General features: G+C 42.9%; 1 protein-coding gene across 4 annotated transcripts in view; it reads left to right on the top strand.

The window, feature by feature from the left end:
- Positions 1 to 26,858, top strand: part of MYO10 (myosin X) — a 217,693-nt gene that overhangs the window by 144,479 nt on the left and 46,356 nt on the right. For all 4 annotated transcript variants that reach the window (XM_067730417.1, XM_067730416.1, XM_067730419.1 and 1 more), the window contains one exon: positions 1,826 to 1,906. In XM_067730417.1, coding sequence (XP_067586518.1) covers positions 1,826 to 1,906 — 81 coding nt within the window. The remainder of the gene's footprint in view (positions 1 to 1,825; positions 1,907 to 26,858) is intronic.

The raw sequence follows: 26,858 nt of genomic DNA, 5'->3' as shown, positions 1-26,858 counted from the left end.
CATGAAGACCATTTCTCTAACTTAATTGTTCTGCTTTACCCCCAAATCTTAGCATGAGGGGGAGCTGGAGGCATGTCAGTCAACAGACCTTTATTAAATTTGCCCTCTGGGAGGGTCTCTTCCATTTAGTTAATCAAAGTTGGATGCTTTCGAGGCGGTGGGCGAGTTCTGTGTTAAGGTCTGTTTACAGCATGGTTGGGGATGAGCTGGACCCACAGCACCACGGCTGACAGTGCTGGGCAGGTGTGACCCTTACAGGATACAATAATAATAATAGCTGCCGTTTATTATACACCCTCTGTGTTCCAGTCATTGGGCTAATCACTTTATATATGCTACCTTGTTCACTTCTCCCATATTCTTAGAAGTATGTATTACTGTCCCCACTTTATAGATGAGGAAGCTGAGGTTTAGAGAAGGGAGGCTTGCTCAGTCCCTCTGAGGACCGAAGCTAGGATTTGAATTGAACCTGGGTCGGTCTGACTGTAAACGCTAGGCTCTTAATCATCCAGCGGCGTTGTTACATTGTCTTTTTCTAGGTCATTGTTGCCTGGAGTTGTCTTGGAAGGCTTTGTGGATGTTTGGGACTTAAATTGGACTAGGAATCAAGGAAATGGAAGAGAGTGGGCAGGGCTTCCAGGCAGAGACAAAGGCAAGAGGCGGACTCCTGAGTCAGGAATGTGAGACCTGTTCCCAGAGGATGGGACACCTTGTAGGAAGTTAAATGGGTACCATACCAGAGTATGAAGGGCCATGAATTCCAGGACATTCTGTCATCTGTGAGAAATCCTAAAGCTTTCTGAGCACAGAAGTAACTAATCAATGTAGTAGACAACCTAGTTTCTTCAACAGGAAAATTGTAAGAAGAAAGAAACACACAGATGGAGACGGAGGGAAAACCAACGGATTAAAATAGACTGAGTAGATATAGCAACCAACTACACTACTACAGGGACCTTATTTGCATTCTGATTTCAAAGAATACGCTATTTAAAAATTATGAAATTCAAGACAGTTGAGTGTTTTAAAATGAAACTTGAGCTAGTTGCACCTTTTCGCATTGATATTAAGGAATTTGTGTTAAAGCTTTTCAGGAATGATATTATGGTTACCTCTGTATGTTTTAAAGTTTTTAGCTTTTGATAATACATAGTGAAATATTGAGGAATGAAATAACACAGTGTCTGGGATTTGCTTCTCTACTAGAAGTGGGCGTGATGTGTACGGGGACAGGGATGAGATGAGGTGAGATGAGCCGGCGGCCGAAGCTGATGATGGGTACCCATCACATGCTCTGTCTGCTTTGGTAAATGTTAAAAAATCTTCACAATTAAAAAACACTTAAAGAAAAGACAGTAGTATTTCAGAAGATTGATCTGCCTGGTGATTTGAAGGAAGAATGAGAGATTTTAGCTCAGAGACCAGTGAGGTACTGGTATAAGCTGTCATTTTGATGGAAATAATTAATTAAGAGGAACAACTTCAGTGGAGAGTGGATACTTCTCAGGTTTTCTATACAAACATTGAAATATCCCAGGGTGGTTTTTTTGCCGGTTAACAGAACAGATTTTTTTCTTTTTTCTTTTTTTTTTTAATGGTACTATGTCAAGGAAGTAATAAATGAGTTTTGCATATGTAAAATAACTTCTATGACAATTCTAATACCATTGTTTTATTAGAATGACATGATTAAAAATGAAAATGCTATTACTCCTCAGATTTATATTGTTTTCTTTTTCTTGTTCCTGATGAGTGCCTAGGGTGCTGAGAAATTTAAAGACATAATAAGAGACTAAATCAACATATACTTTTTCCTTTCTAATAGGACTCCCTGCATTCCTTAATGGCAACGCTAAGCTCCTCTAATCCTTTCTTTGTTCGCTGTATCAAGCCAAACATGCAGAAGGTAAGATTTACAACCAGACTGACACTGTCTTATTTAAGGACACCGCCTCCTGGTGTGGTGACTCAGAGATTTGGTTTCTCCAAAGTCCTTTCATTATAGATGGTTGGAAATGTATATGACATTATTATAACATAACATTCACTGGAAAAAAATCCCTTTGTCTTTTGGGCCTATTTGTCTGCTTTTGAACGATGCCATTATGCTTTAGAGAAATCTGGTTTAAAAGAAAACATCATGAAGCCTTCGCATTTTTATTTTAAGCATTGGTTTGAAATTCTTGGGCAAGCTCCAGAATGGGATATACCTTTTTTGGAAGAAACGATTGGTGTGTTTTTTGTTGTGGTAGAGCTCTTTTTCATTTTATTTTCTTTTGCTTTATTGTTAAACATGACAGAGTGTCTGTATTCTAAGTAGTAATGACGGATTTTAAGGACTTTGACTCGTTGGTTGTAACTAACTAGAAGACTCCTGTCGTCGGAGGAAGTTTTTGTGTCTAGGCTGTTGGTTTTAGCTTTTTAATGCCATATCCCAATCAGAAACAATGTGAGTTTTATACAGAGAACCTATCTGAACAAAAAAAGATTTAGTATTAGGTGAATGCAGCTGTTGAGTCTAAGGCTAAATGGGCAACTTGCCATGAAGTGCTGTTAAAACACTGAAATTATTTCGATTTGGCAAACATCTGCTCTTAGTTACCCCTGTGAAGAAAGGAAATCCCCCAACAAAATAATAATGTCAAGGGCCTCTCATGTGGAAGAACTAGATGCTATCCTCATAAGGATTAAGATAAGGAATCTGACCTGAACTGTTTCCCATGAGACTGTTAGGTTCCATAATGCCTCTGTCAATAACTTTGCTGACGCTAAATCTTATTTTTATTTTGTTTACCAGTTACCTCTGACTTAATATTACAGCGATTCCTCACTTAGAGTTTAAGGGGTTTTTTATAAGAACCACAGTGTTGAATTCTGTCTTCTAGAAAGGCAAAACTCAATGAGGGGAGAATAATCCGTTTGGTTTGTTACCTTACTCTGAGGTGTGATGGGGAGAGTTTGGCGTTTGTGTGGCGTAACGTAGCTGGGACTGGGGTTCTGTAGATCTGTGATGACTTAGTGTGCATCGGTTCTGGTAGTTGACATAGTAACTCATCTTTCCATTTCTCAAATTTATAGTAAAATGTTTTAGGTTATCACAGAAAAACAGCAACTAAGGTAACCATACATAGCTTGTGTTGACATGATGTTGGAAATTAATAGTTAAACCATAACCATGTACCACGTCAGCTGACTTCTATCCACCTGCCGTGCTTTATAAAACCCCAATGGGCAGGATCTACAAGATGATATAAGTGGGCTTTGCGTTTGGGGTCTACATTCACAGGAGCTGTGTAACCTCTGCCAGTGTTTCTTCCTTTTACGACAGGGGTAATAACACCATCACTTAAAGATGCATGTTTTCCCCCAATTTAAGGTCTTGGGTATTGAGATGCGTCTTGCAGCTTCTTGACGAACCACAGTTTAAGTGGGAACTCTCTTCTCTCTTCTTAGTGGTGCAGCAATTGTGCAGCTTTACAGCCACTGGCACCTTAGATTCAGAGAAATGGAGGGGACCTGCCGGTGCTTATTTATAAGGATAGAAATTTGAATTTTAAAATCTCAGTCCTCCACGTTTTTGTTTTCTCTCTTGGATGGCACGGACTTAGTTTTTCCTTTAAATCGTAACCACTTTTGAAATTAGGCCTGCTGGAAAACACATCAACAGCCAGAATGTTGAAGAAATTGCCTCTTTTTGATGTTTATTTTTCCTTGCTGGGACTTGGTTGTGCCTAATTGCTTTGGTGTTTGCATTTTAAAAAATGACCCAAGCCCGGCTCTGGTTCCATTTCTGTTGGCTCACAGCCCTTTTCACCTCCTGACCCGTGGCAGGCACTGATTAATAACCTGCCAGCAGATGGGCTGAAGAAGACTTTGAAAAACATCTTGGTGCCATTTTCAAGGCACCCAGCAAGTCAGACATGAGAACTGACTTGTCTGAGGCCTAAGATGTAGGTGTGGTATTGAGTGCGAAGGGGCTGATTAGACTATAGAAATAGTAAATTACAACTCGCTTAGCATTCATTTAGTTCCATTGCAAATATTGGAGTGTTACTGGGGATGATATATGAAATATATATAAACAACCCTCATTTAGAGTTTCTTACGACATTTCTTTTGTCCAAAGATAGATGCTTCTAGAAATCTCAGAGGGAAAATCTTGCTTGCCTTTACCCAGAGATGGGGAATGTGTGTTTCCAGTCTTCACCTCATGCCCTCGTCAGGTCAGATGTTCATCACGGGGGCTTGAGAGGATGTATCCAGATGTACGTCTATGGAGGTGTTTTGTGCATCATTCAGGCATGTAGATCACGGATCTGGGCAGCTTCTAGACATTTCTTTTGGCAATTCTGTGACCCAAAAGGCATAAGAACAATGGCTGTAAAGCCTGTGGCCTGGAGAACTGGGGCCTTAGAAAAAGTGGAGTAGCGGCTCGGTGCTTTTAGGAGCCTGTGCAGCACATCCAAGGCTCCCGTGGTGGCCTGGCGAGTGTGTGCACACGGCCCCCTGGGCCCCAGGCCTGTGGTACAGGCTGCCTCCTCTCCTTGGCAAGTGTGTGAGACTCAGGATGGGCACTTGGGCCCCAAGCATCTAGAAATCCTTTTGTGGGAATATTATGGGTTTTCGTTATTTGGGATTTTTATGTTTTGCTTTGAAAAGCTGGTGTAAGCGGGGAGAACATAACTGACATGCTGGAACAGTTATGTCAATTCAACTGTTATAGTATGTGGACTTTTTTCTTTTTGTGAACGATTTGTAGCTAATCTTGAGCGTTGCGAAGAAGACACTTCACTAACGTTGCTGAGAAGTCCTCCTGGCGCTAAGTTATGAAGAAAATAAAGGCATACCTCTTGGTAGGGGCCGGCCTGCAGCCAATTCTTTTCCTCAGATGGCACTGAAGGATACAGTCCTCCCCTCGGCTTAGAACTTCCAGTTTACAAAGGGCAAGATTCTCCATCAGACGGTTTTTGGTGGGTGACGTGGCCTCATAGCTTTTTTTTGCTGTGGTTTGCTTTAGACAGTAGTGTTTCTGGCCAGAAGTGCCCAAACCAACCCCAGGAGGTTTCTATATCGAAGAAAACCTGCTTTGCCTCCTGAGAATCTCTCCCCAAGGGTGTCCCGTGATCTCTGCCTTCTCTCCCTGCCTGGTGCAAATAACTTCTAGTCGGAGAAGTCTGTTATTAACATTCCTCAGAAAACCCCTGAGGAGCTGCAGGACAGAATGAAAGAAGGGGACAGACGGATAAGTATCAGCAGAGCCGTCGGGGCGTGAGAACTGGTTGTCTGCGCTTCCCGGCCCCGAGTACGAGGCCGGGCCCACTTGCTGCAGGGGCAGAGCAGGGCTGTCGTGTGCAGCGTGCCTGGCTGGCTCTCCTCTCTCTTCTGTGGGTTGGATGTGAGAAGCTCTCGGGTTCTAGGGGGAAGCATCCTTGACCCTGCAGGGTCATCTTTGAGCTTTGACCCAGCATCAGTGCATCCTCAAAGATTCTGTGAGGTCTTCTCCAAAAAGGCAGGATATGGGTGCCCTGAGTGGCCCTGACCCTGGGAGCTGCTGGGGGAAGGCTTCTAGCAGAGGTGGCTGCAGGGGGTCAGGTTCATCTAGGGGAAGAGTGAGGAAGAGGGGTGTCCGTGCCGAGGGGAGACCGGAGACCAGGCCTCCTAGGAGGGAAGCCGTGCAGTCTGTGCGCCGGACTGCAGTGGTATTTGCCGGAAAATGGAACATCGAGCAGGAGAATGAAGCTGGAGACACAGGACTGGCCTGGCTGTGGGCGTCTTGTCTTAAAGCACTGTCTCCAGGCCCCGAGACGTGAGGACTGTGAAGCATGTCACACCGAAGTCGTCTTAAAGAGACTTCAGAGGAGGCCAGTGCTTTCCTGTTAAATGACTCCTGCTGACCTGTGTCCGTCTCTTTCATGGGGCCACTGCTGACACCAGACTAGGTCCCTCTTTTACACAACGCTCAGGACCACACATGAAGTGAGGACGCTGTGCTGGCATTACGGAAACACGAGCCTTTTGTTTCCAGGGGCATCGTGATTTGATTAATGGCTTCACGAATCGAGCACATTTAATCCTGGGGACTCATTTTGTGTGATCCAGGTGCTGCCTGCCATTTTTTTCCCTAGTTTTTTTTTTTTTTTAACAGAGGCCAAACATTTCTTTAAGTAATTCTGATGATACTGTAGCATATTTCCTACCTTGAATTATTTTTGTCCTATTTTATTCTTCCTAGATCTTTTTCTCTCATTTAATTCATCTTATTTCTCTTGAGCCTTACTGAAACTTTATTCCAGTGACCCTTTACGTTTCTGTTTAGGCTTTGGTGTCTCTACCTCAGTGCTGTTTTCTGAATAAGGTATTCCACAAATACGGAAGACCTTGACCAAGTACAACTTTGCAGGGCCTGCCTCTGCCATCTTTGTGCCCCGCTGTGTAGCTCAGCCAGCATCCAGACTGTCATATGTGCTCAGTAAACGTTGAATCAAATTGCTCATAAAAGGACACCATGGAGTTGCTCATGGTGTGTGAGTACTTGACTTTGCCAAAGATGAAGACTTAACGCACTATCTTGAATCCTTACTGCTATGCGTTCCATTTTGGTCTGTTTAATTGTTTTTGGATCATCTTCGATTTGTATAGTTGGAAGTTACCCTAGGGATACACCACTAGGTCAGTATTAGAGTGATGTCCTTACTGTGATCCAGTCTTTATGTTAATGTGTTATCTCTCCCTCTCCCAGCTGACCGCCTTCTCAGACATGGCGCCCCCCGGCCCCCCGCCAAACCTCCAGGGTTTGGAGCCCTTTTGGGACAGCCAAGCACAGCACTGGAGACTCATTCACAAACACTTTGAGTTGGGCTGGGTGCTCCATGCTCAAGCACTCAGATCTCTAAGTGGGGTCCCCCTAGGGAATGTGTTCCCTGCCATGATTGGGCCAGGAGGTCTGGATGTGCAAATCTGCCAGATAACAAGGGTTTAACCTAGAAGGTTAAACACTGGATTTTAGCATTTTGATTGAACTTTCTGAAATTGTACATCATTCAGTCCAAACATCTATTACTGTATTGAATCGAAGACTCCCATGGTGGTAAAGGGCACCATTATTTATACATCACTGTGGAAGCAGAAGCTCTACCTAGTTAACCAGGGCACGATGCTGTCTTATCTCCAGACGCTTGCTTTTTCATTTGCAAGAATGAAGTGGAGGTCATTCGTCCACCACAAATCCTTGCTTCACTGATAACACAGTTACACATTGTCACCCTGTTTCCAGGCCTTTCTGCAGATAAAATAACTTTCTGTGTCACTGATGACTCTAGAGAGGAGTATTTAGACTACATTTAAAGGACAGCTGGACTCAGTGCAAGTACTTCCAATAGTACTTCCAATAGTACAGGCGGACTCTCAACCACTGCGCCACCAGGGAAGCCCTCCTTTAGTCTTTGACATGGTTATGGGATGAACATTTTAATTTCATTTTTTTAAAAAAACTAATAGACCTTCTTTTGTAGAATATTTTAAAATTTACAGAAAATTTGAGCATAGAGTACAGAGAGTTCCCGTATCACTCTCGCCTCCAACACACACACACACACTTTCCCCTATTATTCACATCTTGCGTTAGTGTGGTACATTTGTTATCATTAGTGAACCAGTATTGCTCTATTATTATTAAAATCCGAAGTTAACATTAAAGTTCACCGTGTCGTATGATTGAGTTTTGACAAATGATACCATTGTGATGTGTCAAAGTGCTAAATGTTCATAATCTGTTCACAACACAGTGAACGTTTTTTTCAAGTAAAATTTTTTAAGAATAGGATGGTTTCTGATTGCCTGGCCAAAGGGTGAAGATTGAGAATGAAGTGTCTAGGACACACAATCTGAATGACACTGCTTCATAGAGAAGAGACTGGTGAAAAAGTGGGGGAGGAGAGAGCGCATAGGAGAACCAGGAGCGAGGAGTTTTTAGAACTATCTGGACTGTCAGACTCTCAATCCTCCCCAAATATACTTAGTCTTAACAGCCTTTGGAGAGGATTCCACTTGCTCTGCATCCTTGCTGGAAAATGCCCACTCGGCATTCAGTAACCTTCCATAATTCTTCCTGGCTTTCTGACTGCCACTCCTGTTGCCTCTTCTCCTGTAACTGGAGCATTCTTTGCCAGCTTCTTTGACTTTTGAGAACATCACCTACCCACAACGTAAAAAAAAGGCAGCTCTGCCTTTCCAGGAAATTTTAGTAGAGGAAGCATTAAAGCTACCATTCTTCTCGCTAAACAAAACAATCCCGCTAAACCCCTCAGTGGTCACTTGAATCCTGTTTACCGAGTTGTCATGGCAACTATTCAGGAGCGCTATGCAAAGACCAGGATAAATAGCCAGAAATGAAACTGGGCTCAAGGGAGGGGTGTTGTTCTCAGGGTGGACTTTCCAAGATCACAACTAAATTGCTTGGTTTTGTCCTGGGGCGTTTTTCCTTTTGAATGTTAGTCATCTTTGAAAATTCAGGGTCTTTGCACCTTCAAATGACTTTGCATGTTTGTTGGTGCATGCAAGGTGATTCCTTTACTCCGACGGTCAAAAGTATCTTCGGCAGTTGCTATCCCGCCAGCCTCACCAGGCTGGACTTCTTTCAGAAGAATCAGGAATTAAGCAAGCAGAGCCCAAGACACCACATAAAAGACTGGGAACAGCAGTGAGCTGAAGAAAGCCCGTTTTTGTGTCTGTCGGCTCAGATGCTTGTAGCCCGGACTGCTAAAGATGCAGCCATTTACAGTGGACAAAAGCTGAAGGGGGCAAAAGAAACCCAAGGTAGGGGTTTTTCTCTTATTTGCACTGCTTAAAAGTTTCACAGTGATCGCAGTACTGTAGACTTTTGTAGAGGAGTTTTTTAAGCCTGAGGAAAACAGGTTTTTGCCGTCTCTCTGAGTACCGGAAGTGTTTAGTTTCTAAACAAATGGGTAAGTGCTGATTTTGATTGCATGTACAAGTTTGAACTACTAATGCTTTGTAAAAACAAAAGACATAACCTCTTGGATAAGGCATTGATAACGCAATATATTTTTTGATACGGAATGCATCTTGTGTAGGGAAAATCATGTTTAATATTAGGTTGCACGGCGAAATGGTGAGTGGTCGTTTCTTTTGTTTGAATTTGTTATGTCAAAGAATTTCCCTTTAAAAAATTATATGCTACTGTTTTGCAGCTTTTTCTTGCCCTGTGCTTTATACCAACCTTTAAAGAAATCTGCACAAGAATCGGCATCTTTATAAGTTGTATTATAAACTGGTTGATACACAAGTATGGAACTGGGAAAAGTTACAGGAATTGAATGGTGATTTGTTTAATATCATGTGCTTGTTTCACACAAGCATAAACTTGCCGGTATTTTGCAATCTGCCCGGGAGAAACCTGATGAGACACATTTTGCTGAGATCCTCTGGTTCCCCAGAGTAGAAGTCCCTGAAGAAAGAACATAATAAAGAGCGTCTGAAATGCTAATCTCTGCTTCTACTGCCACTTGAATGTGTTCAGCTGATTTCTATTCAGTTGCTAAAAGTGCCCTTTAAGGGAATAAGTGTTTTAAATGTGAAGGTGGTCTTTCATATTAAATCGAGTTACATTTAAAAGAAACGAATAATAATGTGGCTGCCTGCCACTTAGCCAAATCTGCTTACCCCGAAATAAATTTCTAGTTCCAAGGGAAAACCGAATGTTAGAACATTTTATTTTACCATCAGTTTTTTCAATCTTAAGGGTAATTAATCTGACATAAAATTAATAGCCATCATAAGAGAAAGACGAAGTGTAAGTCATCTTCAGGAAAGTACCACATATTTCTGACTCTTTCATCGTGTGGTACTTCTGGGTTTTCTCAACTGTGTTTCTGTGCTTAAACATATAGATCCGCAGTTCCAGAATCCTATTGTTCTTTGCAGTGAGGGAATACATCCACTCTCAGATGAGTAATATTTCACTCTCTCTGATGAGCACCATGGCATGGTGAAGGGTATGTTTGCAAAGGCACCCCAGACTGCCCTGCTTGCTTCCCACCTAGGAGGTGGCATCTGCCACGATGGGTAAATATTTTCCCTGCACCCACTGTGAAGGGTAGCCACACCACCTCCCTGCAGCCCTCTGGCTGTACATTTTTTGGCTTATCTTGATGACCTTCTAGAATAGCATCCAGTCAGAACAGCAGCCCAGTCCAACATTTGAGCCATTCCCAGTCCCAGACCACCTATCAGTCATAGGCAAACTGCGATCTTGTGTGTGTGTGTGTGTGTGTGTGTGTGTGTGTGTTTTCTAGCCTAAGTGGCTCCGTATTAATGTTTTTGCCGGCAGCCCCCTTAATGTGAGATTTCTGTTTGTGACTTTGCTGTAAAACTCACCACTGCTCACCCAGCATCTGTATGAAGGATCGATTCTAAAAGCTGCGTTTCCCCTCAATGACTGGAGCAAAGGGTCCGGGTTTTGGAGACCAGAGAATGGGTACTGGGGGAAGATTGCAGTGGGGTGCTTGGGCTCAGAGTCTGAACGTCCCTGGCTTTTCTCAGACTTGGAGAAAGCTCTCTGCCTTCACCCGCTCCCCAGCATTTCCCTGTGTTGGCCTTTGACCCTGTGGAGTTCCCCTGTTCCTTCCTCAGGCCAGCTCTTTCCCTTATACTCAAAAATACTACTACAGTGAATAGTAGCTATTTATTAAACATCATTACAATAGTTACTAGGTTTTGCCTGCATCCCTCCCCAGTATAAAGGCAATACTTATTGCTTATAAAAGATTTGGAAAATATGCAAAATACAAAGAAAAAAACTCTTTAATTTACAGTTACCTATAATTTTACCACCAAGAGACAATCCTGCTTACATTTTGTTGTATATATACCTTTTCCTTTTAATTGGGATCATAGTCTACCTCAATTATGTAACTTACTTTTTTTTAATCAATATTTTTTATGGAAGTATAGTTGATTTACAGTGTTGTATTAATTTCTGCTGTACAGCAAAGTGATTCAGTTATACACATATATACATTCTTTTTCATATTCTTTTCCATTATGGTTTATCACAGGATATTGAATATAGTTCTCTGTGCTATACAGTAGGACCTTGTTTATGCATTCTATATATAAAAGCTTACATCTGCTAACCCCAACTTCCCACTCCACCCTTCCCCAAACCCCCTCCCTGTTGGCAAACACCAGTCTGTTCTCTATGTCTGTGATTCTGTTTCTGTTTCATAGAAAGGTTCATTTGTGTCATATCTTAGATTCCACATAAAAGTGATATGGTATTTGTCTTTCTCTTTCTGCTTTACTTCACTTAGTATGATAATCTCTAGTTGCATCCATGTTGCTGCAAATGGCATTATTTTGTTCTTTTTTATGGCTGAGTAGTATTCCATTGTATATATACACTGCATCTTCTTTATTCATTCATCTGTCAATGGACATTTAAGTTGTTCCTGTGTCTTAGCTATTGTTAACAGTGCTGCTATTAACGTAGGGGTAATAGCAGCAGAACGTAGGGGTGCGTGTATCTTTTTGAATTATAGTTTTGTCTGGACATATGCCCGGGAGTGGAATTGCTGGATCATATGGTAATTCTGTTTTTATTAACATATCTTAAAGCATTCCTGTGCTTTTTTTCATGACTGTATACACTTGTCAGTGGCTGTGCTTTAAGTCAAATTTCTATTATTGGATTATTTCCTTTATTATTGTAAACAGTGCTGCTTACTGTATTATTCATGTGTGTAAATATTTGTGCTTATTTAAGGCTGTTTCCTTAAGGTAAATTCTCAGAAGTTTATTTGCTAAAATCAGAGTATGCACATTGTTATGACTTTGATGTATACATACACACATGGACAGCTTGGCCTTCATTAAGGCCCACAACAGGAAAAGTTTTTGCAATGTATAACAGGGGATTCAGAGCCTTACTATATAAAGAGCCCTCACAAATCAATAAGAAAATAACAAATATTTTAGTAGAAAAATGGGAAAAACACTTGAACAAGAAATTTGCAGAAGGTGTAATACAAATGAAAAATAACCTGACAACGTCAATAGTATAATCAAAGAAATAAAACTTAAAATAGTGAGATAGTCTTGCCAGTGTGAAGATTGGATGAGTTTTTGGTTTTCCGTTTTCAATAACATGTTTCAGGGGTCTGTGAATATTTGAGGAAACTCCCATTCATGTACTTTGCCACTGGGAGTTTAAATTGTTGGAGCCTTTCTGAAGGACAGTCTCATCCTGTCTTCCTGATTTAACTTTTCTTGCCTCCCCTGGGACCATAGTCCATCAGTTTTTCTCCCTTGGGCTGTAAAGGGTTCCTTCTCCCAGGATCCCACCTCCTTGCTGATACTTTCATTGTATTTAAATATATGTGTTTATTTATTTATGTAAAAGAAAGGGGAGGTGGGAGTGAATAGGAACTTGACCGGGTTCCCCTTAGAGCAGTCTTCTTTTCACTGTTGAACATTTCTAAAAAGAGTCCGTACCTGTTTTCTTACTTCTGAGGCTATGCCATCCAAGCCGCCTCTGCCTCTCTCCTGCTGAAAGCTTCCAGGTAGAGTTTTTCTTTGCCCTGCCCTCCTAATCTCCACCTCCCACCCCCAGGGCCGTGGCATCACCTGCCACCTCCTCCTTCCTGGCATTTCTCTGACCAAGCCTCCTCCCCCCTCCCTTTGCCCTCCCCCTCCCTCTCTTGACTGGTTCCCTGGGTGCTGCCCTCACCTCCTCACCTGTGCTGTTCCCAAAGAAACGCTCACTTCTCTCCTTCTGCTCTCAGCCCAGGTGAGTACCTTTCTGCTGTGTTTTCCCAGCCTGAAACCCTCCTCTAAGCTTCGGCCTCATAGCCCAGCTTTGTAACCTACTTTTTTCCTGGGTCTGTGCTTGGCCAGCACTTCAAACTGAAATGTGTCCATGATTAAATTTCACATCCTTTTCCTTCCACCTCCTTGTTTAACTTTTTTTAAATTTATCGGGTTAGGGCAGAGTGTCTCAACCTTGGCACTGTGGACGTTTTGGACAGGACATTTCTTTGCTGAGGGGCACTGTCCTGTGCATTATAGGACGTGTAGCAACAGCCCTGCCTTCTCCCCATAGATGCCAGTCCCACCCCCCCTCCCCCAAATGTTTATAGACACCTCCAGATGTCCCCCAGAGGGCGAAAATTGCCCCTGGTTGGAAGTCACTGGGTTAAGGTGTCAACGCTGATTATTTCTTGGGTTTTTCCTTATTTTTCCGTTGCTCTTGGTAAAAAATGGCATCTACAACTTAATTTTTATTATAGCACTTGTTATGGCTTTGAACTTTGTTTTAACTGATGAATATACAGTGAAAATAATATCCTTTAACATTTTTCACAGGTATTGAATCATTAAATGAAACATATATTACTGTTTTCTTTCCTAGTAAGTAGTATTAGAAAATTTAAAATTTGGGGGGGTGGGTGGAGTGCCCTGGATATCAGCATATCCTGCAGGATTACGTAATCGCTCTGTGCTATCCACTTTCTCAGATGAATGGATGTCCTAGTTTCAGCCACTGTGAAAGGATAAAACAGCTCATTAAAGTGTGCCAGATGCTTCGTTTGCCAGTATTTCACTAAAAAGGGAATGCTGTTTAGCTTTAAGAATTCTGTAATAGACTCAAAAAGTTTGCCATTACGAAATGAAAGTGTCCCTGTTAAAAATGTGTGAAAATTTCACCAGTGAACAATGTTTTAGATACTATTTAACGTTTTTTTCAAAAGTCTCTTTAAATACAAGAAAATGAACTTTGAACATGCACAGTAAGTTTGAGTTACTGAGATTTCAGCCTCTGAGCTTTAGGCACAGGACAAGGGTTTGCCTATGAAGTCTGTCAGGCATCCCTTGATGTTGTTTTCAGTGCGACAGTTTAAATAAGGTGGTTACATATATAAATAGCAGACAGTTTAAATAAGGTTGTTACACTATGTAAGTAGAGGACTGAGGCCAATTTTGCTGAGCTGGAAAGACAAACCCCACCAGATTATTCGAGCCACATGTAAAGAATCTTGAATATGTTGATTGCAGCTTGAGAAATGGCAGAAGGGAAATTAGCCTGACTTGACTTCTTTTCTTTTTTTTGTCTTTTCCTTTTGTTTTGCTATTAACTCTGAAAAGTTGGCCTCTGTATTTGATTCAGTGCCTTCATTACATCAATTCCAATAAAGCTTGGACTGTTCAGTTTACATTGAACCGTGGGTACACACAGTGGCAGCCCTGAGAGCCATTTGGTCGGAGGCACCTTGCAAATTAGGGAAATGAGGTCCTGTGTGGAGGTGGAAGGGCAGGTCGGACCTGGTGGTGGTGTCACGTGATTGGGATTTCCCGGGTTCAGACACAACCTGTTAGTGCTGGGGCTGGGTATCAAAGGTGCAAAAAGGTACAAAAAACTGCAAATCTCTGTGGAACTGACCATCTCTTGGACCAGCCATTGTCTGTAGCCTGGTTGCATCAGCAGATGGGCCACTTCTGCTCAGGAACGCCTGCTGTGTCTGGAGCTGTGCTCGGGGCATTTCCTGGTTTACACAGACCTGGAGCTCTGCCAGTGTTGACAGAGTTAAAGCCTTTCCCTTCTCGTGATCGATTAAAAAAAAAAAAATTAACTACAATACAATTGCCACTTGTTCTGCATTACTCACCTTGCCTGCTCAGAGCACATCCACTCTCCCTGTTACAACATGTTGGTATAAAGTATTTTAACGATTGAGAAAGCGGTCTGGGAATATTCGAAGGGCCTTTAGCCACTGGCTTGGGTACTCAGGCTTTTCTGTTCTTGGTTCTGCTTTGATAAACTAGCCTAAAACCCGGACTGCACTCTTTTGGGGACTGTGAACTGCCAAGGATGCAGAGCCAGAGAGGGTGTAGGCAGAGACGAATAGACCTAACTGACATATAGGGATAGATGAAGCAACATTCTTTGGTTGACTATTAACTATATTCAGGGCTTGGGTGCAAAAATATAGGAAGAAATGAACTGATGAATAGGTCGTGCCTAAATCATTTCCGTTTCAGTTAATAAATCACGGACTGGCCTCGGGTCATAGTTGACGATGCCAAAACGTTGATGGGGAAAAAGGTGGAGACAGACCCAGGAGGACTTTTGAGACCGTTCACCAGGGTACAATGTATCACAGTAGTGTTTCTAAACAACACTGATCCCACCTGGCCTGAAACACAGAATTTAACCTCTAATGCAAACCTCGTCCCAGCAGCCCAGTGACTCTGTAGCAGTCATTTAACCTGGGCTTGTTTTTCTACATATTCCAAGGCTAACGGCATAAGGTTTCATAGTTCTCAAAGGACACATTGATTGTATTGCTGTTTGTTAGCGAATACGGCAATCTGTCCTTCAGACACTATATAGTAAACAGATGGATAAAACAGGTTAATCTTTTCACCATTTCTGGATTAAAATGATTAGCGAAGATGTGTCAGGAGGCTGCGTATTGTGGTGGACTGAGGGGAGTCTTATAGGAAACGCTGGGCTCACTGTCATTCGCCAGCCACGTGACATTGGTCTACCAACTCAAGTTTGCTTATCGATGGAGTGAGGACAGAAGTCGCCCATTTTTAGCGTGGTTACGAGGTTAACTGTGATCATGTTTGTAAAACTTCTAGCTCAGACGCTGGCACACACCTGCCACCGATGGTCGTGGTGGCTGATAAATAATAATGAACATATTTGTCGCCCTGGAGAGAGGCAGCGTATGTGCGTTGGTGTGGCCCTTCCATTACTGACTGTGACGGTCCCAACATAAAGAGGCGTTTGTTTCTTGAACTTGAACTTATTCACCACTTACTAACTCAGCACCACATCCTCCAATAGAACTTATGAAGCATATGCATCCATTTGGGGGTAGATGTGTTTAAAAACAAATTCATGGAAAAAGTATTACGAGAACCCTGAAAAGTATGCTTTAAATCTAAGAATGGGAAACATGGTAGGTGTTAATAAGTAAATTGGATTGTGCAGGAAATAATGTTAGTCTAAAGACAGATGAGAAAGAGTGTATTATTGTCATATTTATGTTTTCTGTTTCCTGTGTCTTCCTTGGATTTTCTCATTGGGTCCTTTCCCCAAGTAGAAGGCCAAGAGGGGCATCCAGGTTTAAGCATCTTGACTCACATGATTCAGAAGCCTGTGGTCTGGCTCTGCGATGCTGGGGCTCCAGCATGAACCAGTCCTGTCCAGGCCCCAGGGATGGGAATAACCTGGCCTTTGGGCATCGCCTGACCTCCCGTTTCCTAGCAACTTCCAACTGCTCAGCGGAATATTTTGTGGCGTTCCTAATTTATACTTAACAGATATTGGCTGTGTCTAAGGCTGGCTAATTTCCCATTATGACTTGCAGACAACCAGTTTAATACATGAATAAGCAAGAGAAAGGACTCCTAGGAAGCTGCACTCCCCATGTCCCCTTCTCACCAGACCCTCATTTTCCTTTGGGAAAGTAGAATTTACCAAGGACATGCCAATACGATGCCACTTTTCTCAGAGAAGACCGTGTGGAACAGTTTTCAAGTAAAGTTCTCCATTTGACTTTTTTCTGTTAGCCCAGCCTGTATTGATGAATATTTATAAATCAGCTACATCCATTATCAAAGAGGTGGCTCTTTGCTTAGAGAATTCTTTTAAGCAAACATAGACTGGTAGCTTCTGCTCAGTTTCTTCCTGTACAAATGGGGTGGTGAGATGGGGTGATTTCTCAAACTCCTTCCAGCTCTCAACTAACATGAATCTGGTGAAATCATATTTTTTCTAATATTTGACATTTCTGGGCTTAGGCTCAAATTTTCCCGAGGTGCCATTTTTATTTTCCTCCTTTTTATGACAGTTCAAACTCTTTGGTCCCAATATGGCTTTTTATTCACTTGCCTGTAAAAACCATTGTTCTCCTCTGCATCCTCATTTTTTAAAAAGAACCGGTTTTTTTTGGAACTGAGTATGGTGAATGACCTCTGGTTTCCAGGGGGTCAGAAGTTTTTTTGTCTCGGAAGTTCAAATACCTTCAAGCAAGAAACCATAGAAGTATGTGCTCTGAATTATTTCTGTACGCTGAGTAACGCTGCCATGGTGGCATGTCTTAGTACCTGCTGATGTAGCGTTGTAAAAGTCATAACTCTGGCCGAGTATGACAGCTCTCAGTGTGACACGTTTTCCTGGATGTAGGTGACTGTCCCGCCTACTGGACACCATCCTCTCTTTCTTTCCTCCTCGCCCCCTGCCATACATTTTCGTCCTTAGCATCCTTGTCACATCGACATGACCTTGGTGATGGTATAAACCACTGGGTAAGTTTCACAGCTCTTTTAGCATTTTCATGACTGATTTGAGCCTCCTTGCCAGCATCTACAGAGAGCGACAGCTGCCTCCCTAATTTGTATTTCTCAGCATGGTTTTTCACAGCGAGTCTGAATAAAAGGGGACTGTGACCTGTTCAGTAATGGGGGATGGAGAAGTAGAAATAGAACAGCAGTGAATAGAGAGAGATTCAAGTTTAGTTTAGCAAGATAAAAAGCGTTTAATTACATTCGTTAGATAAAATGGCAACAGATTATACCCAAGAGGGAGGCTGTTCTGTGAGGATTTCCAGACGGGGTTTACGCTAAGGTTTGGACCTTCTGTTATTGGCTTTACCACGGTTTGTGGTCTGATTTAGGACAAACCTTTAGTCCTTCCCTCCCTCTCCACTTTTTCTGTGTTTTTCTGAGGTTGTCTTTCAACACATATTAACTGACAGGATGATCTTTTTTTTTTTTTTTTTTTGCGGTACGCAGCCCTCTCACTGCTGTGGCCTCTCCCGTTGCGGAGCACAGGCTCCGGACGCGCAGGCTCAGCGGCCATGGCTCACAGGCCCAGCCGCTCCGCGGCATGTGGGATCTTCCCGGACCGGGGCACGAACCCGTGTCCCCTGCATCGGCAGGCGGACTCTCAACCACTGCACCACCAGGGAAGCCCTCAATTTTTTTTTTAAATCTTGATCTACGAACCCCTAATTTTACATGTATGTGGCCTATTCAGAGTTTAAATTTGCCCTCCAACCGGCCGTCTCGTCCGTCCATTATTTTTACTCCCTCGTCGAATGAACACGTTGCTTTTCTTCGTGTAGACCTCAGTCCCTTAGTTTCTCTTGATCGTGAACCTGCATTGGGATTTCGTTATCTTCTTGCCTCAGTTGGATTCGTTGGTGGGCCTTTCGTTGGTGGGCCCACATATTTTAAAGAGTGCTCAAACCATCACATGGCCAGCTTCGAATGATCACAAGCTGAGCCCGGACACAAAACAATGTCCCAGGTCTGGGAGGAGGCGTGAGCCATTTAGTCATGAACTTGTGGCATCTGTAAGGTCCCTTGGCTCGCCCACCTCGCCTCCCTCCAGATGGACAGCCTCATCTTGGGTGATGCTCTTGTCCTCCTCTTTCTCAGACTCCATGGTTTGCTGGACAGTACTGAGAAAAGTGCTCCAGTGAATTCTAGGGCACGTTTGCACCAGCCTCGGAGGAGACCTCCCTGCTCTCGCCTCCCTCCCTCGAAGCCTTCCCACACCCCTGGCGTGATGTCAGCTTCCCACTTCTGCATGTGACCTCACCTTGAGAACCAGCCGGGGCCTGAGAACATCGGCTCTTAGCCAGCTTGCCCGCCCTCCTCCTCCGCAGCATCCTGTCTCCCCCACTTTGTCAGGTCTTCGCTACACTTTGAGAACCACCTTCCTGGTACCACCCTGTCCCGGGCCTCCTGCCTATTTGGCCGCTTCCAAGGAGGCCGCCACCTAGCGGTTCTCACCGTGGCCATGGAACCTGGGTCCATGCATTCTGTCTTTGATTCTGTCTTCCCTGACCTAGATTTGAACTTGACCACAACGCTGGGATGTCTGTCTGGCTTTGACACAACACACCAGCTCACGTCGCCACTGCTGACCTCTGCTTCATTGCTCATTTGCCTTCTGAGTGTTTTTGCGGCTGACGGTATTAACCGCTGTAGAGTATTAAGCCATACATCAGCCTCGCGTTTTCACCATGGATCTTGATCTCTCTGGAGTCTAAGCCCGTTCCTCACTGGCACCCCCTCCTTCCTAGGGGTGATCCTTCCCTTCCTCCACAGGACCTCGTCCATCTACCAAGAGACCACACAGGTGTGTCACACACACACACAATACCCTTGATGTCCCTTTGGGCAGACCCCAACTCTTCAGTGACGGGACACAAAATAACTTGACCAACAGTGACCTACACAGCATACAAATACATAAGGATCACATTTTAGAAGAAGCGTTTGTTTAGAGGCTTCACAATATTACGGCTTCACAGCGATGCGTCTGCAATTCCCTTGGTCCTTCCTCAAGGTTGCAAAATGGCTGCCATAGTGGCAGCCATCACATCCTCACAGAACGTCCTTATTCAGTTCTTTCAACAGATAGTTTTTGAGTATCTGTTGTACTCTTGGGATGCATCTCTGAATAAAGCAAATAAAGGCTTTGGCCTCTTGGAGTAAGCATTACCTCTGAAAGGAATCGGGGCTGGGCCAAAAGGAATGGCTCTCCTTTTATTAGGAAGAAGAAAAAAAATAAATCTCAGTAGATTTGCCTCCCATCTCCCTGGTGCTGGCTTCTCTGCTTGGTTCTAGGGCCAGCCTCGGGCCTGTGGCTGAGCCTCCCTCCACAGGAAGTTAGAGTGAATATCTGGCAAAGGTGAATGGGTTTGCAGAGTTGACTTAGAATGATCTCACTCCCAGGACAGCTGCCCTGAGTACAGTGGGAGTTCCATTAACAAGGGAGGCTTCACGGGCCCCACTGGAGAATAAAACTTGAGACGAGGAGTGGAGGGGATGAAGCTGGAAATGCAGAAAGACAAATGTTTGGATTTTATCTTGTGTACAGTTCCGAGAACTTTTTTAACAGAGATGTGATATCAGATTTTCTGAATAGGCACTTTATGCTTGTAACAGTTTTGAGAAAGGATTTAGATAAGTACACTTTCCTTATCTGTTGAGCCTGATTTGATGTTAAACAATAGAAAGGGGAATAAGTCTAGTCCTTCATGCAAAATTGATAATACGGTAATAACGGCAGGTTTGTGTACACATGATTATCAAGAAGTTTCTTAGGATTACCCAAAATGGACATTGGTACCTCCTAAAGCAGCACCTCTCAAATTATATATAGCAAGAGAGAACTTCTCTTTATTCTTGCCAATTCGTTGTGGACTGGTGCCTTTTTTTTTTTTTTTTTAAATACCACGCCACGTGGCATGCAGGATCTCAGTTCCCCAGCAGGGATCAAACCCGTGCCCCCTGCAGTAGAAGGGCGGCATCCCACCCACTGGACCACCAGGGAAGTCCGGACTGGTACTTTTGTAAAATAGAATAAAGATGATGTGGCCATGTCATCTTGCTGTAGAAGTTCTTAAATGCTTCCCACTTTTGGTGTCCATCTCCTCATGGCCTGGCACCTGTCACAGGCCACACTTGGAGTCATGCCCACCTGGTTTTCCTACAAGAAGGAAGAGCCCAGAATCTAGACAGAGGTCCTAGTGCTTGCCAGTCACGTGACCTTGGGCGCAGCACACAAGTTGTATCCGATTCACCTCCTCCATGCGTGTGATGGAATAATCTTCCTGGCTTGCCCGCTTGCCTTAATAGGGTTCTTTCAGATTCAATTAAGGTAACGAAGATCCTTTGTACAGAGTCACCCATATTTAAATAATAGATACCATTGTTTGCTGCTTCTCGAGTTTAATTTAGGAGGGAAGCCATCTCTTCTTTTCAGTGGTGAGAATTGAACGCCAGCTCCACTGTTAGCGATCCAGGGGGGTCTCATTTTTGCAGGAACACACTTCTTTCTGTCTTCCCCACGTGAGTGGCAGAGGGCACCGGGGGGCCTCATCCCATGAGGGGTCTGACGTGCAGGCACGAAGACCAGGAAGTTCCTGCAGGGTTTGCTGGGAATTCATGGCCCAGAGCGAGGCAGAGCGGGGGTGTCTGCCTGCTTCCCTTGTATGCAGGGGAGGAGAGGAAACCCAGCAGTGAGCAATATTCAACATGCACAGCCAGCGGGAGGAAGGGCGGTCAGAGCAGCAGGTGCAGGGCCGCTTGTTAAAGGCAGGAAACCGGAAAGGCATAAGAATGGAAGAAAGAAGCCATGGAGGAGGCCTGTATTCTTGTAACTCAAGGAAGCGCTCGACCAAATGTTAATACGTGTGGTTTTCAGGACATTTATGCGGTTTGGAAACAAGTTTGTGACATGGCCACAATGGCAGCTAAGATTCAAAAGAGGAAGTGTCCCACGGACCCACTTAAGGTGCTCGGGCCAAACATTGGGAGCTGTTAGGCATATAGCCTTTGTAAGCATTTACTTGCCAAGTTTGGGGGAAAAAAGATCACAATGTCTGTGTTCCCATTCTGGCCTGTTCAATTTAACTTTGTTACAGCTTCCCCCAGTGGTGCTATGTTTCTGGGTGCTCAAGATTCTGGGTTCACTGACTTGTTAAAAATAAAACAGGGCTTCCCTGGTGGCGCAGTGGTTGAGAGTCCGCCTGCCGATGCAGGGGACGCAGGTTCGTGCCCCGGTCCGGGAAGATCCCACGTGCCGCGGAGCGGCTGAGCCCATGAGCCATGGCCGCTGAGCCTGCGTGTCCGGAGCCTGTGCTCCGCAACGGGAGAGGCCACAACAGTGAGAGGTCAATTAAATAAAACAAATGTGATGCCCCCAGAATATTCTGGAGTGACTTTGGAAACGAAACATAAATTCATTCGGAAAATGAAATTAACATATTTTGTTTGAGAGTCATTGTGTTGATATTTCACACTTTATTTGAAGTTAATGGAAATTCTTCGCGTCTCATTTCTTTGTTTAGAGTCATTGGCCTCAGGAAAACTCTTCATGAGGTCTCTTCTGTTTCACGTTATTTGTGGGAGTGTTGGTTTTCACCTTTGAACGATGGGTAATGTTTTCAATGAGAAGAAGTATGTGTTATTTGTCTCTCTTTAAGCCGTGTATTAAAATAGTCTGACAGTTCATTTATGTAAAAGATGCTCCAGGTTTCAAACAAATGCAAGTAGAATATAGTATCAAGCTGTCCACGTCCTTATAGAGCAGAGGTTCAGCCTCATTTATTAGGGCAGCACTACCCAGTAGAAGTAAGATGTGAGTCATGTATGTAATTAAAATTTTTCCAATAGCCACACTTAAAAAAATTTTTGTGACATTAGGCTTTAGCCCAACAAATCTGAAATGTTATTTCAACATGTAATAAATTTCAAAATTATTGACGTATTTTTTATTTTATTTCCATATTGATTTCTCGAAACCTGGTATATAAAATTACCTTTGGAACACAGTTCAGTTTGTACTATTTGAGTGCGCCGTTTCCCTGGCTTTCATTCTCCAGCTCAGGTTGGCAAACTTCTTCTGTAATTGACAAGATAGGAAATACGTTAGGCTTTGCCACTGTCGTGTGAAAGCAGTTACAATGCATGGCAGTGTTCCAATAAAACTTTATTTACAAAACAGATGGCAGCCCAGATGTGGCTCCAAGGCTGTTCTTTGCCAGCCCCTACTCTAAGTGAATGCATTGTCTCATGTGTGTTTTAATCTTCAGAAGCTGATTTCTGTTTTGGCTTAAAGTCTGCTACCAAGATAGCTATTGTGATGAATTTCATTCAGGAATATTTAGGGCAAATGTATCAGGAAACAAACTCCATTGTTAAACAATGAATACTCTGGAGCTACAGGAACTTCCCACCCCGCCTCCTGAACTTGCACCTTGCAGAGGAGCAGTGTAGCTAGGGGCTTTAATGCAGACTTGACCCTCACTCTCCCCTGGCTCTGTCTCAGAGTTAAGTTAATTAACCTCTCTGTGCCTCAGGTTAGGCATCAGTAAAACGGGAATGAGGATGATCGCTACCTCAGAGTTGCCAAAATTCAAGAAAAGCTAGCATTACAAAGTGAGCGTGGTGCGTGGCCCTTAGTCCTTGGCACACGTGAGCCTTCATTCTTACTGCTGCCATGACTGCTGCTGCTACCAGTCTGTTACTACTAATAGTAGTAGTTCTGCTGCTACTACCACCATCACCCTAGAGATCCATAAACACAGTCTAATCCGGGCACCAGAACAGATGCACATCGGCCACCCACAGACGCTCATAGCATCTACTCACACGAAGTCTCTTTGGACTCGAACTTGTGGATAAGTAGAGGAGTTACAGCATTCTAGGGAAGCTTTGGCAGAAGCTGCAGAGATTCTGATGTTGGAAGAAGTGGGTACCTATTGTTCCTCTGTCTTGGTAACTGCGGTGTGATATGGCTCAGATCACTCCTTCTTTGGACCTGTTTAATGAAGATGCTGATAGCTGCCCTGCCCACCTCACAGGGCGGCAGAGATGAACACATGACATCTGGTCTATACAGTGCTGTGCAAATGTCAGCTAATAGCATTTCCCAAATGGCTGCCTCTCCTCACCTTATATCACAAATTTAATTTGATCATTATGGACTGATTTAACTCATAGGGTGGCTGTAAGGGTTACGAGAGATACATGTAGAGCGGAAATGGGTCGCTGTTCCATGAATAGGTAGCTGCTGTTTTTATTAAACACACCACTTTTTATCATAAGCCATCCCTTTAGGTTTCTAGCCATCATTTGGACTAGAAATACTATTAAATGACCTTGTTATACAGTGTGGCAGATAAACTCCCCAAATTCCATGGTCTAACATGCTGGAACGTAATAGAAAGTTGGCAGAATTAAATTGCAAGTTATTCTTCTCATCAGTAATTAGTTTCTGACTGATTGATTAAAATGTCAAACTGATGTTGACACAATATAAACAGGGAGTCCACAGTGTCACCCTTTCATAGAACAAGAGCCTGTCTCACATATAAGGCATCTCAGTAATCACCTTTCCGTAGAGGTAGAGGTTGGGCAGAGATAGGGGAGGTTATAAAGCTTCACACTGCGGTGATCACCTTCCTATTCTGTGGGGGGCTCCTAACCGTTGGCACCAAAAGTACAGAAATGCATCCACCATGAAACAAAGGGGGTCAGGGATGGAGCCAGGGATGGAAGTGTTGACAGGAAATTTCCTGGTGTGGGGACTCCAGGGTTCCACTTTATTTCCTTTCATTCAGTAAAAGCTGAACAGAAAACAGCAAAGGGTAGAAGCAACCTAAATGTCCCTCCATAGGGAGCTGATTAGACACATTCTAGGAATGACATAGTGTGCTGCTGTGAAAAAACACAGGAGATCTGTGTGTCGGAATTCTCCAGGATGATCTTAGGCAAATAGAGCAAAACGTCAAACATGTCTTTGCTTTTTTTTAAAAAAAAAAAAAAATGAAGCTTGTATTTATCTGTATGTGCATGCATGCATCTGTATACATGCACACACAGTCCTACATTTATACATGCATAGAATACGTCTGGAAGAAAACACAGAAAACTGGCAAGGGTGGTTTTCTCCAGGAGAGCTGTGGGGTTTTCATTACATATATTCTCTATATTTTTGATTTAAAAAAAAAAACCTTTGCATGCATTATTCTTTCATTTAATGATAATGGAGAAAACAAGGCTTTACTTGTATCTCCCAATGTCTTTTACATCTGTCCTCATTAAATACTATGCTGAAAAGTGCCTTCAGTGCATCTTGGCCTGAACTCTTTCCCATAGAAACACATTCCAGTTGTGTCATATGAACAACTGAAAAACATAGGCGGGTATTGAGCTGTGTTTTCGGCTTGTTCTCTAGAAGCACATTTTGAGGACTGCTTGGACCTTGTGACTGGTACGCTGTAGAGTTGAGGTCAAGCCAGCATTAGAGTTGGGTTTTTCTGCTGCTGTTCTCATGAAAGTAAATCAACTCTAGTTGGGTAGCATTAGTTTCGTTAAGGTTTTCTCCCACCATCCATCTATTTAATTGTTCCATTCCAGTGTAAACATATAGTGGTATCAGTATCGCGACTCCTTTTGCCTCTAAGTCTTAGACTGAATAGAATCCGTGTCCAAAGCTACTTTAGTTGCAGGTTTTCCCCCCAGTCCTTCCCTGTGATGTTGTTTCATACATTTGTAACACATTTAGATTCTTCTGTGACAATCTGGGTTATTTCCTGGGGTGATCCTACAGGGCTCATTCTTCTGCTGTAAAGTTCTGCGGATTTTGACAAAAGTATCATGTCACGGAGCCGCCGTTATGGTATCATATGGAATAGTTTCCCCAACCTAGAATTTTCCTCTTCTTTATCTATTCAGCCCTCCCCCAGGTCCTGACAGCCACTCATTTTTCTACCATCTCTATAGCTTTGCCTTATTCAGAGTATCATGCAATTGGAATCACATACGTACACTTAGCACTATGTATGTAAGGTTCCTCTGTGTCTTTTGAGGGCTTGACAGCTTTTTTTTTTTAAAAAAGATCTGAATAATATTCAGTGGAATGAATGTACCCCAGTTTCTTTTTCATTCACCTATTGAAGGACATGATGATTGCCTCCAGCTTTTGATGGTTATGAATAAACCTGTTATAAACATTCACGTGTATGTTTCTGTGTGAGTATAAGTGTTCAACTCGGGTAAATACAGTCAGCCCTCCTGATCCAAGGGTCTCACATCCGCGAATTCAACCAAGCTCAGATCAAAAATATTCAGGAGAAAAAATTCCAGAAAGTTCCAAAAAGAAAAACATGAATTTGTCACATGCCGGCAACTCTTTACATAGCAGTTACATTATATTTATATAGCTATGTAGGTAGCATTTACATTGTATTAGGTATTATAAGTAACCTAGAGATGAAGTATACAGGAGGATGTGCATAGGTTATATGCAAATACTACACCATTTAATATAAGGGACTTGAACATATGTGGATTTTGGTATACATGGAGGGTAGGGTCCTGGATCCAATCCCCTGTGGGTACAGAGGAATGACGGTACCTAGGAGTGTGATTGCTGGATTGTATGTTAAGACTATGTCTAGCTTTGTAAGAAACTATCTTCCAAATGGGCTGCATCGTTTTGCATTCAGCCAGCTGTGAGTTAAGGTTCCTGCTGTTCCATATCCTTGTCAGCACTTGGTATTAATCAGTTTTCTGGATCTTACCATTCTAATAGGTGTGCAGTGGCATGTCATTGTTTTCATTGGCAGTTTCCTGAGATATCTGATGTTGAGTGTGTTTCCATATGCTTCTTAGTCATCCCTATAGATTCTTTGATGGTGTCTCTGATCAGATCTTCTACCTTTTTAAAAAATTGGGTTGTTTTTTTGTATTGTCAACGTGTAAGTGTTCTTTGTGTATTCTGATTACAGTCTTTTTCAGCTGTGTATTTTTCAAACATTTTCCCAGTGTATTGCTTGTCTTTTCATTGTCTTAACAGTGTCTTTCACAGAGAAGTTAATTTTAATGAAATCTAACTTAGCAGTTTTTCCTTTCTTGTACTGTGCTTTTGATATTGTTTCTAAGTTATCACCAAACAAGTACATTGAAACAACTGTAAACAGGACCACCCTTTCATTTATGCAATACAGTAGGATAAGTGGGTACCTATCTGAGGTGTCGAGTCCAGTGGTCAGCAATTTAGTGAGAAACTCATAAGATTCAGCTCCTGCCCAAAGGAATTTATACTCTTATGAAGGTTCACATGGATATGTCTAATGGATATAAAAAAAAATTGTGAGAAATAGATTCACAGACATAGAAAACAAACTTATGGTTACTAAAGGGGAAAAGGGAGGGGGATGAATTAGGAGTTTGGGATTAGCCAATACACATTATTATATATAAAATAACGAGGACCTACTGCATAGCATAGGGAACTATATTCAGTG

The sequence above is a fragment of the Pseudorca crassidens genome, chromosome 3, assembly GCF_039906515.1.
Source record: "Pseudorca crassidens isolate mPseCra1 chromosome 3, mPseCra1.hap1, whole genome shotgun sequence".
NCBI lineage: Eukaryota > Metazoa > Chordata > Mammalia > Artiodactyla > Delphinidae > Pseudorca > Pseudorca crassidens.
This window is presented reverse-complemented; position numbering and strand designations above follow the sequence as displayed.